A 16,373-nucleotide genomic window follows, 5' to 3' on the forward strand; every position below is an offset into this window, starting at 1 on the left:
TTGTTTCTAGCCTTTTTATTGGCTCTGTGTGAGCTTTTTCTACTTTTTTACGACCATTGGAACCATGTTGGCACTACTTCTTTTATTAATAAGAGGGCCGTATGCATCGTGCTGATGCAGAGGCCGGGGTTTCTCCCCCTTTTCGAAAAAAAAACATAATAGGCATCATTGACTGATTTCAGCTATTCACAGAAATGCTTGAAAAAATGTACACACCGAGGGCTTGATCTGCTGGATCGTGCTAAAATCTGATAGAAACCATCGTGCACATAGCATCGTTCTCGTTCTTCACTGAAATGCATGTACCTTATATTATGAGTGCAGAATGCAATGATCTTGTCATCCACTTCACCGCAGAACTTTGTCTTCATTCTGAACAAACTGCAACAACATCTGTTTTAAAAAAACGGGAACCATCTGTCGGTATACGGCATCTGGCAGGTACGTGATTACATTCATTTTCTAGCGAGTAATATGGGTCGCACTGTAAGTATTAATTGTACTAGATGTATATGGGAAGGAGATATTTCTGCATTATGATCCAGTAGACCACTCTCATTACACAACACAAGATGTGAAGAATTAATCCCGGGTCTGCCTGCAGATGCCCATTATGGGGAAAATGGAAAAGATAGTTTATGTTTTAAAAAATTGGGAAAAGGAATTACTCCTTTTCTTGGTACGAGAATCCAAGCTAAGCAAAAACTCATAAGGTAAACAAATGGCAGGGATATATTATTCTTGGATTCTGTTTGAAGTTGCTATGCTAGGGCATGTTGGCCTTCTTGGAGAACAGCACAGAGTGGATGTTGGGCAACACGCCACTGTGGGCGATGGTGATGCCATCAAGCAGCTTGGATAGCTCCTCGTCGTTGCGAGTGGCGAGAAGTAGGTGGCGCGGCATGATGCGGGTCTTCTTGTTGTCCTTGGCCGCGTTGCCCGCCAACTCCAGCATCTGTGGTTCAAAGAGCACACCGAGACGAGATCAGTTACCACCCTGTCGAGCACGAGAAGAGCAGGAATGGACGAGATCGATGGTTGGTTGGTTACCTCGGCAGCAAGGTACTCGAGGACGGAGGCGAGGTAGATGGGGGCGCCCCATCCGATGCGGTCCGCATAGCGGCCCTTCTTCAGATAGCGCGCGATGCGGCCGACGGGGAACTGGAGTCCAGCCCTCGTGGTCCGGGTCACCGCCTTCTTCCGCTCGCCGCTATTCCTCCCAGCCATCTCCCCTTCTTCTCCGGCGAACTTGAATCTCAAATTGTGGGTGGCGGCGATGATGGATGTGAACGCGAGGGCACCGCTTTTATAGGGGGGGGGGTGCTCCGTGGTAAGGGGCGCGATTCACGTGATGTGCGGTCGCCGCCGTCGGATCTAGGAGGGAGGGCTGCAGGGATCGGCTCGGAAGCGCACGATCCGTGGGAGGGGGTGTGATCCGCGTGACCAGCGTTCTCCACCGTCGGATCTGGAAGGTGCGAGCGGCTGGGATCGGCTTGGATGGTGCGATCTGCGTCACTAGTGGTCTTCGCCGTTGGATCTGGAAGATGCTGGCTACGATTAGCTCAGGGGCGCGATCTGTGGGAGGACCGGATGGACCAATCGGGACACAACAATCTTTTGTCCTCACTTTGTTTCGTTTCTTTCCATTAATGTGGAAATTAAATTTGGAAATTGGGAAGAGGGAGGGTAGACTCTTTTTCACACAGAAGATTTTTTTTTGTTTTGATACTTTTTGGCAATCCCTTTTTGTTTTTGGTATGATTGACCGAAAAAATCCAAGCATTTCTCACACCAAAGAAGAAATTCAAGCATGTCATGAAGCACTCAACAAGAAAATTTTAAAATACAGAAGCATCTAGGGGTGACTACAAGGAGGTCAAGAAGAAGGATTTTGTTTCCATGCGCATTGCCAGTCCATATACCAAGAAAGGAATGAAGAAGTAAATCCTCACTTTTGGAATAGGATGCAATAGAAAGTTTATCATGAGGTGATGTAAGTGCATATCAAGGATAATAGTGATGTCCTCCATGGTATTTAAGAGAAGTGTGAGTAGTTCAAACTTTTGCCTCTAATATGTGTGCACAAACATTACTCACCAGGGCTTTTCAAGCAATTCTATAAAACCGTTCTTCATGGAAGGTACTCAGAGGAGGGAAGCTAAAATTAGTGTGTTTGCTAGCACACTTGGTTACATTTTCCAATATGCCAAGATTAGGCAAGGCCTTCGCATCCATGATGTGGAAGTTATGAACATGACCTATCTTGTTGAGCTTCGCCATAGTGATGTGAAGATTGGTCATATGTCATAGGGATGCTATATTTTTGTAAACAAATTCACAAAGTTTATTCAAACTCAATTGCCGCCAAGATTGGAGATTCCACCGAAGTGAGAGGCTATCTAGTCAACTACACATTCTACACTGCAACTCATACAGGAACATTTAGCCGGTTGGCGTTCAATGAATAGGAACATGTTGCGTCTATAAGCAGTTGATGCTCGAGGAACGGGATCACATTTCGGCCATAGCATGGTACCCCCACCCCAGTCGGTTGGCGCATGATTCGAGGACGTCGTGACTTTGGGCCGGGCCATGTAATGGCGGGGTGCCCTGTGCTTTTTTGTTCCTGTTTGTGTTTTTTTCTTCATTAAAAAATATTCAGCATTTTAAATGAAATTGAATTCCAAACTCTTCAAGAATTAAAAAAATGTTCGTGATATTGAAAATGTTCCTGAATTAAAAAAAATATGTTTGTGGGTTTCAAAGAAATGTTTGTGAATTAAAAAAACAATTTTGTTATTTTGAAAAATGTTCACGGTTTCAGAAAATGTATGTGGATTCGAAAAAATTTCATGGTTTGAAAATTTCTGATGATTTAAAAAAAAGATACTTAATTCAAAGAAATGTTCATGACTTCAAAAAGTGTTTGCAAATTTGTAAGAAATGTTCATGATTGCAAATTTTGAATTGGATGAACAATTTATAAATTAGATAAATCATTTTTAAATTCGATGAAAACTGATGGACATTTTTTGAATTTTGATGATCGTTTGTATTTTTTTGAACAAATTATGAATTCTATGATATTTAAAAGTAAAAAAAAGAGAAAAAAATTAAAAACCGAAACCGGAAGTGGATCTATGCTACTTGGGCTGGCCGAGGGTGGTTGCTCGTTTGGTCGACAGTTACCACCTACGCGGCGAATAGGAGTGGTTGTGACTGGAGGTGGGTTTTCTCAGCAGAAAAAAAAAGTAACTGAAGGTGGGAGGCCGGAGGGGAAAGAAAGAGAGAGCGAGAGACAGAAGGGCGACCATGGCGGCGGTGGATCTGTCGAAGCTGCTCAAGGAGAAGCGGTTCTGGGCAGCCTCCTTCCTCATCGCGTGGGCGGCGGGGCTCCAGGTTCCACCTCATCTCCTTCCTTCCTCCCCTCCTCTCTGCTCCAGAAATCAATCAAGACGGGATCTTTAACCGCGGCGGGACGACTGTTTGCAGGGGCACATGATGTGGTTGAAGCGGCAGGACGCCTTCAAGGACAAATTCGGCGACCCCGAAGGCGAAGCCCCCAACAAGGTCACGGAGCAGCCGGCCGACGACAGCACCAGCCTCGCAGGCGAGCTCACCGCCGACGCCGAGATCAGATAGGTAGCTGGGTACATGGATGAGTTACATGAGTACGAGATCCCTCTTTTATTTTGCCCTGTTTACCTCGACCGATCGATCTATCTCTGTGTAGTTAGTACTAGTTCTTGCAGTGCAAGCTTGCTCACATAAATAATGTTGGGAGTTGTTGTAATACCTGCTGTCTCTCTGAAGGTAGGAAATTGTCACTGTTCATCACGGCTAATTGGGGCATCTCTTAATTTTGTGAACATCAGATTGTTATAATCCCAAAGCTGCTCTGCTTTAGCCTCCTCTCCCGCCTCATTGAATGTTGGATTTGCAGTTTCTGTTTGGTTCTCCTGTCTGAACTACCAAAACAGATACTTGATGTTTACAATTCCATACGAAATCTGGGAGTGTTTGTTTTACTAGTCACGAGTAGCAATCTGTGACCAGATTAACCATCCTAAAGCTTTGCTTGGGCTTACTTCACCTTAGCCAGCAGCTTCTCACTCACTCACTCTCTACTGCAGTTTCTGACTGGCTTTTCTTATCTCAGATCCCAAAACAGAGTAACAGACCGACCATTATAAATCTGGGAGTGCTTTCTAGTGATGTGTAAGAACCCGCTATCTCAGATCACCGTTCTATTTTGCCCAGTTTTCCTACACCGATCGATCGCCGGGGGCGTAAGTAGCACTGCCAGTGCAAGCTTGCTCAGATAGATAATGTTTGTTTGTTTGTTAGACTGCGGCTGTTCATCATGACTAATTACGGCTTCTCCTATCCTGTGAACATTGAATTATCATCATCCAAAAGCTGCTTTCCTTGGGCTTAGTACATCTCACTCAGAGCAGTAGCTTCTCAAGCCTGTCCCACTCACTGAACGGATTGCAGTTTCTGTTTGGTTTCCTTATCTGAATTCTGAGCTGCAATACCAAAACAGACCATCTTCTGCTCAGGATTCCAGAAAACAATCCGGGGTACTGTGAGTTATGCCTGCTGGTGGTAGGGGATTGCCCCGATGTTCATGGCGGCTAATTAGGGCTTCTCTTAATCATGTCAACACTAACTAAATATCATCCCAAAGGCTACAACACTGCTTTGCTTGGCCCAATACTACATCACGGTCAAGCACTCAGCAGTAGCCTCCTCTCGACTCTGCTTGACTCACTGAGTGATGAATTGCAGTTTCTGTTTGGCTTTCTTACCCCAATTCCCAGTCCTAGATGAAGGAATCGTGAGCGCTTTCTGGTGATGAAATAGTTGGCTTCCGTTTGGTTTTCTTTTCGTAAATACCCAAAGTGATAATTGATGTTTACAGTTTCTGTTTGATTTTTTTGGTCTGGGTTAATGATCCCAGTTCTCAAAGCTTTGCTTGCGTCTACTCAATCTTGGCCAGCAGCTTCCCAGTCCTGTCTCAGGCACTCACTCTCTGAATGAACTGTGAATCTGGGAGTGTTTTCTGGTGAGGAGTAAGAAATGTTACCTTGTGATGGGAGAAAAGGCGATCATTTAGCTATGCAATATACTCCCTCCGTCCCATAATATAAGAGCGTTTTTGACGGAGGGAGTAGTTAATTAACTGATGGATGGCATGCAGGAGCTGCGGTTTTCCCGAAGATTGTTGATGAGGCCAGGCTATGGCTTAGTGATGGCAGTGGCAGATGCAAGCTGATGGCCGGCCCTGGTGAACAGACCACTCGAACCTCTGATTAGCACCGTACCGTACCCCATGGGTGTTGTTATCTTTCATCGCCGTCTACTTTGTCCTGCTCTTGTACCGAACCTTTGGTCTGATCTGATCATGAGGTGGGTCCTTACTTACTCCTGGCATTACTGCATTTTAGATCATCTGGAATGAATGGCTGAATTTGCAAAGAAAGGCAAGCGCTCTCTGACCGTTGACAGATCATACACCTTCTGAGCTCCCGCTCTGTCTTTTTGCTGGAGACTTCATCATCATCATCATCATCATCATCATCATCTTTTTGCCTGGCAGACGCTGAACGGCGAGCAGGAGAAGCTCACCACCGGAGCTGAGTTCAGAACTTGAGATAGGTAGGTAGATGGATGAGAAGGAGATCCATTTTTTCCTCTTTCTCCTGTTAGTCTAGACCGGGCGATCACCAAGGTATCTAGCTCCGTGTAATTAGTACTGGGAGTGCAAGCTTGCTCACATAAATAATAATGGAAAATTGCAGTGCAAGCTTACTCGTAAAAATAATGTTTGTTTGTTATGCCTGCTGGGGGCAGGGAATTGCTGGTGTTGACGTACGGTGGTTAATTAGGGCTTGTCTTAATCGTGTCGACATTAACTAAATAACATCCCAAGAGCTACATTGCATTGCTTATCCTCACGGCGAGCAGTAGCCTCCTCCCGGCTCACTGCATGATGAATTGCAGTTTCTGTTTTGTTCTCTTATCTCAACTCTCAGAGTACCAGGGCAGGGCAACCCCAAAACAGACCACTGTCTTTTGTGTTTACTGCAGTTTCAGAAGGAATCCTGGGTGGTTTCTGTTGATGCATAACATTTTGTCTAAGCTATGCTGTGCTACTGCATAGTGAGATAGGTAGGCGATGGCTCGATTTCATCTCCCGCGGAACCGCAAACTATGCGCAGTAACGCAAGCGCTCGTATACACGCGCATACACTCACCCCTATGAGCAACTCCGAAAGACTGAGCCTCATTGTCGACGGGAACGTCTCCTCCTACTAAATAACTAAATACGCATCGCTGGAAATCCTGAAATAAATCCAGACTCTACCTTGCGAGGCGGGCCACCTCCCATGCTGTCAATTATGCTGTAATAAACCAGACGTCCGCTGACGATATTTTGGAGAAGCTTAATAAGCTGATAGCTTGCACTCCAGAGGAGCTAACAACATTTACTTTTGCCGAATCTGCTCCGGTTACATTGTGTTGCCTCAACCATGTTGACCATGAATCCCAAACCCTGCAGATAGATCTCTAGAGGCTGTTACAAGGGAGTTTGTTATGTGGCTGCTAGAAGGAGGGCGTGAGAGGGCCGGCCGGGGGCCTTTTTGCCCACGGCCGGGCAAGAGGAAAGGAATTTCCTTCTTAATTCTTGCTTGATTAGATTGATACATCTCCTCTCTTTATATAGAAAGGCTTACTTGACTCTCAAGCAAGGCTTACTTGACCCTTAAGCAAACGACCCTTATCTCTAATTAACCCTAAGACTAATGGGTCCATTAGGCCCATTACATACTCTAACAGAGTTCTACTGCAACCCGAGACTTAGGGATGTGTAATGTTAATGTATTTGCGGCAGTCTATGCCTTTTTGCTATTTCATTGTAAGTTTTCTTTTTTCCATCCACCATCTATCTAAAAAAATAAGTTTGTGTATGAAAAGGCCGAGATCTTGCATCATCATCACAGGTCATCAGACAGGACAGAATTTCGGAAGCCCACAAGTGGTAGTGCATCTCCTCGGCCGCTCCCACCGCAGCGCCGCCTCCGTCGCCACATGGTACCAATGTCGCGCTCCGCCATCTCGCCGTCCCACATATGGTCGCCACCGCCGCCACTGGCTCCCTCCCCTTCCTTCCCCAAAACGGAGCACCGCCAGATCCTTCTTTACCAGCGAATCGAAGCCCTGGATCCAGCACCAGCCGCGTCTTGACCGGAGGAGATGAATCCGGCCCTAAGGTAATAACTGGGTGCTCCGACCTTTATTCCTTCTTGTTCTAAAATAAATAAAAATTGTATTCCCTTCGTAAACTAATATAAAAGCGTTTAGAATACTAAAGTAGTGATCTAAATGCTCTTATATTAGTTTACAGAGGGAGTAGTATCTTGCTTTCAACAGGATGGGTTCTCTTCCTAAGGTTCTGCAGCAACAAAAGCGAAAGCAAAAGCAAAAGAGGAATCGTCCAAAGCGCAAGCGGATTACCCTACTAATTATATATGGGTAAAGCTAGTGCTTTTTTTTTTCCTTGAAAGAGAAGCAACAGGGAGGCTTATGGACTGGGCAAGGGACCAGATTCCCTACCAGCAGCCTTTGATACACATATTGCTCCCCAGATGACCAAGTTGCTTATCAACTAAAGCATCCAAATTTTAAGTATTGCTCCATCTTTGTCTGACTGCTACGTGGGAGTAAGCCTCGCTCGTCTCGTTTCTTCTTCCGTTAATTAAGGTGAATCTCTCTCTTACCCGTTCAAGATCTACCTCTATTGCAACTAATGTGCTCTACAACAGAGCAAATTGTGTTACCTTTGTCTTATATATCAAAAATATGCTAGTAGAGTATTTTGTGCATCTACAAACATAGAATTGTACAGCATATTTGGGTGAAGCATTAATTGTAGGAAAATTACTAGTCAAGCACGTCAGTCAGCTCACATGATTAGTTCTATTGTTGCTATGGAATATGTGGTACATATATCATGTCTACATCTGGACGGTGTAGATATAGGAAAACTTATAAACCAGGAACTATGTACACCAGCAATTAATTAACTGGTACCATATTTTTTTCCAGTAGTTAATTAGTTCTAAATAGATTCCCTAGCGGCCATCATGGTAGAAAATTGTATATGCATGTACATTCCATTAGTATATCATGTATATGTGCAATTTTACTAGTTTAATTCGACTGTCATGTTGGTTGTAATATCATCTCCGTGGTTGCTTGTGTACTTCTTTTGAAGGAAATATATGTTTGTACTTCAACTAATTTGTTTGTACTATGACGATTCTCGTGTGCATTCAGTGGTCACTGATGGCTGGAGCGGTGCACCTATGGAATGGTTGGGGGGTCCAAATCCTAGTGCTTGTTAGCTTCATGCTTCAAGTGTTCCTGCTCATGTTCGCTACGATGCGGCGGCGGAACATCTCCACCGTCGCAAGGACCCTTCTCTGGCTAGCATACCTGCTGGCAGACTACATAGCGGTATTCATCCTCGGCCACATGTCCTTCTATGGCAAGTCCCACGGGCACCAACAGCTCCTGGCATTCTGGGCGCCATTCTTGCTGGTGCATCTCGGTGGCCAGGACAACATCACCGCCTACTCCATAGAAGACAGCCAGCTCTGGCCGCGCCACCTGCTTTCTTTTGGGGCGCAGACGGTGGGAGTGGCTTATGTCCTCTACAAGTATGTTGCTGGCAGTTGGACCTTGCTCGTAGCCGCTGTGCTGATATTTGTCAGCGGTGTTCTCAAGTATGGGGAGAGAGTATGGGCGCTCAAGTCCTCCAGCCTGGACAACATGAGTAAGTTTGTCGACAGCAGACATCAGGAAGAGTGAAGCTAAACGAGAACTGCATGCACAGTGGGGCCAAGGGCAGAAGTTGGATCATGAAGAGGTTCTACAGGGAGCTCATTACCTGCTTCCCATTTGCATGGCTCAGTTGGTGGACTATAAGTTCTGGCCATCGACATTCCAGAGTAAAGCCATAGAGCTATTCGATAACAAGAGCCAAATGTTCGATTTGGTTGAGATGCAGCTCTCCTTGATGCATGATTTCTTATATACCAAGGCATCGGTGGTCTTCACATGGTATGGATGCTTCATCCGTGCCATTTCATCAGTTGCCACCATCACTGCTTTCTTCCTATTTCAGTCAAGCATTGGCAAAAATGACTTCAACAGAGTTGATGCCATTGTCACATACATCTTAATAGCTGGGGCTGTCCTCCTAGAGATGATAGCAGTGTTGAAGGCAATGGGATCAACATGGACATGCGCATTGTTGCATGCTAGAAGATGGCATCGGCTTCACAACATAGTCGTATCTGTCCGCCGATGTGTCAAGGCTGCAGAAAGAAATAGAAGATGGTCAGGTTCCATTGGACAGCCCGAGTTGTTGAACTCATCCCATGGCAGTGGAGACTGCGTGTCTGCGCAGGGCCTGGCAATGGGATGCAAAGATTTGTGGAAGAAGTTGTGCCACTCCTTACCTGTCATTTCAGATGATACTAAGAAGTCGGTATTGGAAGAGGTATGCAGAATGGTGGGGGCATGTAAAGGCAATGAGGATATTATGAGGAGTTACAGTGGTCAGTCCGCACTGAATCCATGGCACGGTTTCTTCGAGGATCCTACCTCGCGCGCTGGCATTGATTTTGATGAAAAAATCCTTTGCTGGCACTTTGCCACCAAAATATTCTTGTCAAGGCCATCTTGTGTGGAAGAGCAAGATTATGTTTTGGAGGCAATCAGGGAAGTGTCTAACTATATGATATTCCTCCTTGTTCAATGCCCCTACATGCTGCCTAGCCCTGTTCGCCCCGGATTGTATGCCAATAATGAAGCAACATATGAGAGTCTTGATTTTTCTAAGGTGGACCGCATTAGCAGAAGGGGGAAGCTGGACAACAGAAGAAGAATGTGGGATGTGGACACAAGAAGGGACGTGGACGAGCTGGACAGAGTAAGGGGGAAGTTGGACATAATAAGGGAGGAGCTGGACATACTAATGGAGGAGGGGCGCAGAAGATGGGAGTTGCACGAAATAGGGGAGGAGCTGAAAAAAATAAGGTTGGAGGTTGACGGTTCAAGGGAGAACCTGGAGAAGCTGAACATAATAAATAAAAAGCTGGAGGAGCTGGACAGAAGCAGCGTGAAGCTGCGTTTGAGACCTTCACCTCCACCTGCCTTAGCCCGTGTAGCGGAGCTTGCTGTTGGGCTGCTAGATACGGTGGAGGCACGGGGCGAACAGGAGGTGCGGCGGGTGGTACTTGGGGTGTGGGTGGAGATGTTGTGCTATGCAGCCCACCACTGCAGCAGGGATTCCCACGCCAGGCAGCTCAACAGTGGCGGTGAGTTCATTACCGTCGTCTGGCTTCTATCCACTGCCATCTTCAGTCGCTCCTATTGTGACAAGGATTGGTTTAAGAAGGGTGTGGAGGAGTTCTTCAAGCCATCATTCCATTTCCGGGACAGCCGTGGATGGTTTCGAGACAACTGCGAATGGTTATGCAGATGTTTCTGCGAATGTTTCTGCAGATGCTGCGGATGCTCCTGGGACAGCTGCGGATGGTTGTGCGGATGGTTGTGCGGATTGTGCGGATTCCGGGACAGCTGCGGATGGTTTTTGGATTGTGCGTATGGTACAGCTGCGGATGGTGCGTATGGTACGGATTGGTCCGTAGGCTACTTTACCCAAACAATCGCCAGCGGGGGAGAGTGGTTCGGGTTTGAGGAGGGGCTAATTCATTGTATTGTGTAGTAATTTGATATGCAAAAAATATATATTTCCATGAGCCTTTGATGACTGCAGCATGTGCTTCCGCTATAGCAATTTGTGATATTTTCCCTTCTCAAAGACCATTCACTTACCTGTGCTCGGCTCATATGACCGCCGACATGTTTGTTATACTCTTCTTGTCTAATCTGATGGACATGAGGAGTGTGTTTAGATTTAATTTTCGGACTGTCTATTTGACGCTTGAATGTTTTTCAGTTCAAGAACATTCAAAAAACCTGACAAATGACCATATGACACCTGTACTGCACGAAAACAGACGATAGCGCTAAAAGGACGCGAAAAAATGGGTCAGGCAAGATATTTGACCCGGTAACCCTGGTCAACAACCCACTCCAGAAAAATCAGGGACCTACCCCTCTCTCCATCTCCAGGGCCACACAGCATGTGCCCAACTTGCAAGGCACGAGACGAGCAGCAAGAAAGAAGATCATCAGACGGGAATCAGCATCATGATCCACAGGTCAGCATCTTAACTGCTCACCAACTTCTCTCTGCCCCTCTCGCATGAACAAATCAGGGAGGAATTTTCTTCATCTACAAAAAGAGATAGATCAACATCTGCTGAACTTCTGGGAAATTACTTAAATTCTGTGATCAATTACATTGACATCATCATGGGAAAATACATTAAAAAGCATTGAAATGATTCGAATGGAAAAAATACAGTGTAAAAAATATTCAGAAAACTTACAAGAATAATTACAGAGGGAAAATAAACAATTTACGGTGTAAATCCCTAGAAAATTCTAGTGTAAGTAGGGTAATTTCCAGTGTATATCCCAGTGTAAGTAACATGTAATTAACTTGTAATTTCCAGAGTAAAAACATATTTTACAGTGTAAAACCCACAGCAAAAACCTATTGTAAGTACCTTGTAATTTTCAATGTAATTACATGCTTTACATTGTAAAATCCCAGTGTGTAAACTTCAGTACTTTTGTAATTTCCAGTGTAAAATCATGCTTTATGGTGAAAAATCCCAGTGTGTAAACTACTGTAGGTAACTTGTAATTTACAGTGTAAAATCATGCTTTACAGTGTAAAATCCCAGTGTGTAGGTAACTTGAAATTTCCATTGTAAAATCATGTCTTACAGTGTAAATCCAACAATAAAAACTACTGTAAATAGTTTCCAATGTAATTACAATGTTTTACAATGAAAAATCCCAGTGTAAAAAACTACTGTAAGTAACTTGTAATTTCCAGTGTAAAAATTACTTTAGGTAACTAGTGATTTCCAGTATAAATACACTCCTACAATGTAAAATCCCACAGTAAAAACTATGTAAGTAACTTGTAATTTCCAGCAAAAATACTACTGTAAAATGCATGCATGTACTTAGAAAGTTTTACTAAACTGTAAATCCCACTGTACAAAAATACTAGAAACTAGGAACTAAGAGTGCAAAGCAGCCAGAAAAAATTATAGAGCCAAACTACTAAAGTAGAGCGCATAAGCTACTTTAAAACAGCGGAGACAGAACACTGAAAGTTCCTACATCTCACTAAAAAATGCTTAGTTGCTCATGATTACACTAACACTGACATTTTTCTTTTTAAAAATGGGTCAGGAGAGGAGCATGATGAGGGCACTGGCTGAAGATGACCTACTAAGACTGTCACAGGAAGAACTGATACTCAATGTGAGATACAGTAGCTAAACTTTCGTCCCGCATTTTCATTCACTGTGCTCCTTCATTTATGTTGCATGAGCTTTTTCATTATGTTTGAAAAAAATACTAAAAATGTATTATGCTGCAGGATACATTTTCATTCACTGCCCTCCTTCATTCAGATATTATATACAAGGTAAAAAAATCAAAAAATCACAAAAAACAACTACTACAAAAAATGATACCAAAAATTCTAAATTATAAGTTGTGATGAACCATGCAAGTACATTCTGGAGATGCATCAACGAATGTTGTGAAAACTATTCATCAGAACTACAAGAGCAAAGCAGATGATAGTTTCAACACAGAAATGGACAACAATGTAAGCAAGATAACTGCTGAATAACAATTACAAGAAATACCAAAGAAAATGCATTGACATTCACTATACTAACATACTTTGCAGACATTGGAGGGAGACTTGCATCATGAAGTGGCAGCAAGTGAAGATGGTGGAGGAGAATCTAATCCATGGGACAGAAACCTGTTCTACAACTTGAATCTGCAATAGGTACACACTACAAAAATTTCAGAAATAACAAATGATGAACATATATGAAGTTGAAACATTATATCAGGAAAAAAAACTAAAACGAAGCCCTAAACTTGCAGGAGGCTGAGGATGTTGACAAAAGAAGAGCAACAGCTAAAACAAACTCAAGCGCAAGCCATAGCAATGAAGAAGGAGATATAGAAGAACAAGAAGACTCACTTGGACAAGATGCAGAGGATGAATTCCTTGATGAAGAAGACATTGAGAGGTTCCTGCAAAATGTTTTATCTCTGCTATATTAGTCATGCTTTATCTAGTATTTCTATTTATAAAATCATATGGTAAATTGCTCATATTTCCAACAATCCAAAAACCTTATTATAGGCAATTTACCTCAAGTGGTTTTGCTGCATCCATGAGACCTCCTATGTTTGAGGGTATCCACTATAAGAGGTGGCGCGTGAGAGCAGTCTTATGGTTTCAAACCATGACTTGCTATGACGCCACTCTTGGCAAACCAGAAGGAGATTATGATGCTCAGCAGATACAAGCTTTTCAGAAAATGGATACCCTGTTTAAGGCTGCTCTCTTGAGGTTTCTTGGTGAGAACATAGTTTGTTAGGGCATATCTCTCTCTTAAGTAGTTTTGGTGTTTGATGACAATGCATTTCTGGACTAATTGTTTGCATTGAGCTCTTCAGATATTCATTCATTGGCACGAGACGATTTATTCCCCTCGAAGCTTAAAGTGAAGATGGTGTAGTTCTCCTTCGCTTTTATTTTTGGTGGACTTGAGTTGCATGAGGATACTATTTCCAAGTTGGAGGGGCATAGTCATGACTATGCCGATGAGATTGCCTATCTTTCCATTGCTCTAGTCGAAGAGCGAGATCTTCGTTTGACTCTTGAGGAGTCACACAATGTTGATGATGCTAAAATGCAAAAAGATCTTGATCATGCTATTGTTCTTACTCGTGTGCTTAAATCCGAGAAAGTCGCAATTGGGGTTGGCCATGATAGACTCAAGGAAGAATTTGATACACTTGATAAGGCTCACAAGGTCTTGAAGGGTGTTCATGCTTCTCTCAAAGAGTCACATGATCAACTCCAAGTGAAGCTAACCAAGGAGATTTCCACTTGCCCTCCTTTCATTCTAATTGATAATGCCCATGCTACTAACCCTTGTTGTGAGCATGTGCATCTTGTGGAGGAAAATGCCAAGTTGAAAGCGAAACTTGAGAAGGGCCTTGTGACATGCATACAAGGTGAAAAGAACATCAATGACCTTTTGACGAGCCAAAAGGAAGTAGTAGGAAAGGATGGACTTGGGTTTGCACCCAAGTCAAAGAAGAAGAAGAAGCAACCTCTCCCACTAAAGAAAACTTTTGTCAAGGCAGGTGAGGGTACTCATGAGAAGAAGAAGAACAAGGAAGTGGGTGGTAATGCCAAGAAGGGCAAAACCGCCCCTAACAACAATGCCGACAATTTTAACCCTTCTTATGTTTTATGATGTGCTAGTGATGGGCATGTTTATGCCAAATTTGTTGGTTCTTACTATGAGTACATTGAATGGTTTATTTGGGTTCCTAAGACCCTTGTTACTAACCTCAAAGGACCCATTCAAGAATAGGTACCTAAATCCAAGCATTGATCTCTTATAGGAGTTTGTTTCCGGTGGAGTGTCATGGTTTCTTGATAGTGGTGCAACAAATCATATGACCGAGACCAAGGACTTGGTGGTGGATGTGCATCCAATTCCATCTATGCCTACCCATGTCCAATTCGGTGATGCTTCAACTTCTAAGGTATTGGGACTTTGCAAGGTGGTCATCTCTCAAGATTTATCTATTGAGAAGGTCATGCTTGTTGACTCCCTTGCATACAATTTACTTTTCGTTCGTCAACTTGCACTTATGGGCTTTGCAACATTCCTGGATCTTGATACCGTGGCCCTTTTGTGGAGCAAGAATGTTAAAGTAGCCTTTGTTGGGCATGTCGAGAACGGTCTCTATGTGGTGAACTTTTCGAAGCGACACACTAAGACCGCGAATTGCCTAATGGCTAAAGTTGATGTGGGATGGCTTTGACATCGCCGACTGGCCATGTAAATAAGAGATCTTTGCAAAGTCTCCTCAAAGGGGACCACGTCCGTGGACTAACAAATGTGAGTTTTGCCAGAGACCGTGCTTGCAGTGCTTGTATCAAATGAAAGCTTCATGAATTAACGGCTCACCGACCCTCTACTATCATCTACTCGAAGAGGCCCTTGGAGCTCCTTGTATGAGATATGCCCTAGAGGCAATAATAAATGTTATTATTTATCTCCAAATTCATGATTATGTTTATGTTCCATGCTATAACTGTTGTGGTTCCCGAGCCCGTATATCCATAAAGGCTCTGGGGAAAACACATGTGCACGTGTGGAATAATAAACCGTAAAATGCATTCCTGGTCGTGCCTCTAAGACTAACTCAGGTGTTGCATGATTATTACATTTTTCCATCATGGGCATGTCTATGCCAGCAACTTTGAGGGCACAATGTTAGAAGAACATTTGTGTTGAATCGACTCGAATTGATGTTATGCTATGAGATACATTCGTCACAAGCTTATGGTTAATAACACAGAGATGGTTAATGTTTGCATAATTCCTTAGACCATGAGAGTATCGAGTTTATTCATACTTGCTTCATGAACTTTGGGGTTTGTTAAACGTCATCCGTAAATGGGTGGCTATTAGGGCAGCTTACGGGTTCATGGAAAAGTGTGTCAAGTAACTTGATAGCTCAAGATTGGGATTTGCTCCACCGGCGATGGGGAGATATTCTCGGGTCCTCTCGGTGTTACGGTATCCATCATCGTCTGGCCAAACACAGTGTGATTTGATCACAGGGATGCCGGAACACGGAAACGAGAAAAGAGAACAAAACCGGTAATGAGGTAACTAGCATAGTGGACAAGTTGTTGATCCACGGGGATGCAAGTAAATCTCACATCGGGTATTTGTAACATATCGCCAAGCAACAGGAATAGCACACAACAACTGAAAGGTTCACTCGAATATTCATTCGTGTGGGTATAGGGGTCAATATGGGTGTCCACGGGTCCGATGTTGATCATTGATCAGAAAGAGTTCCGTCATGTCTATACTTCACCGAACCTATAGGGTCACACGCTTAAGGGTCGTCTATCTGCCGAATACTAGACAAGGAGTCTGAGAGAAAGTCATCGGAAAAGTTTCGGAGGCAGCGGAAGAGTTTCGGAGAAAGAACACCGAAATAGTTTGGGTAAAACTGAAAAGTTGTTTCAGTGTATACCATTAAGTCAAATTGATTTCAGCACATGTCTGGAAATTCTTGGAGGGTGC

General features: G+C 43.7%; 1 protein-coding gene and 1 long non-coding RNA gene across 2 annotated transcripts; one reads left to right on the forward strand and one right to left on the reverse strand.

Moving 5' to 3' along the window:
* Positions 1–647: 647 nt before the first annotated feature.
* Positions 648–1,260, reverse strand: LOC123067059 (protein H2A.5-like). The gene is made up of 2 exons (XM_044490018.1): positions 1,051–1,260; positions 648–955 (listed from the first exon to the last, which is right to left on the reverse strand). Exons 1-2 carry the CDS (start codon positions 1,225–1,227, stop codon positions 767–769), a joined length of 366 nt encoding a protein of 121 aa, XP_044345953.1. The 5' UTR covers positions 1,228–1,260; the 3' UTR covers positions 648–766.
* A 1,965-nt stretch (positions 1,261–3,225) lies between these two features.
* On the forward strand, positions 3,226–3,793 carry LOC123067061 (uncharacterized). The gene is made up of 2 exons (XR_006431511.1): positions 3,226–3,399; positions 3,493–3,793. It is a non-coding gene; the product is annotated as an uncharacterized lncRNA (long non-coding RNA).
* Positions 3,794–16,373: the final 12,580 nt, after the last annotated feature.

The sequence above is a fragment of the Triticum aestivum genome, chromosome 3B (genome assembly GCF_018294505.1).
Source record: "Triticum aestivum cultivar Chinese Spring chromosome 3B, IWGSC CS RefSeq v2.1, whole genome shotgun sequence".
Classification (NCBI taxonomy): Eukaryota; Viridiplantae; Streptophyta; class Magnoliopsida; order Poales; family Poaceae; genus Triticum; species Triticum aestivum.

What these genes read in the sequence shown, in the direction of transcription:
- LOC123067059 (XM_044490018.1), bottom strand. Translation starts at nt 1,227, where the DNA reads ATGGCTGGGAGGAATAGCGGCGAGCGGAAGAAGGCGGTGACCCGGACC. An exon ending in TCGAGTACCTTGCTGCCGAG is followed by an intron (nt 956 to 1,050) that starts GTAACCAACCAA and finishes TTTGAACCACAG; the next exon opens with ATGCTGGAGTTGGCGGGCAA.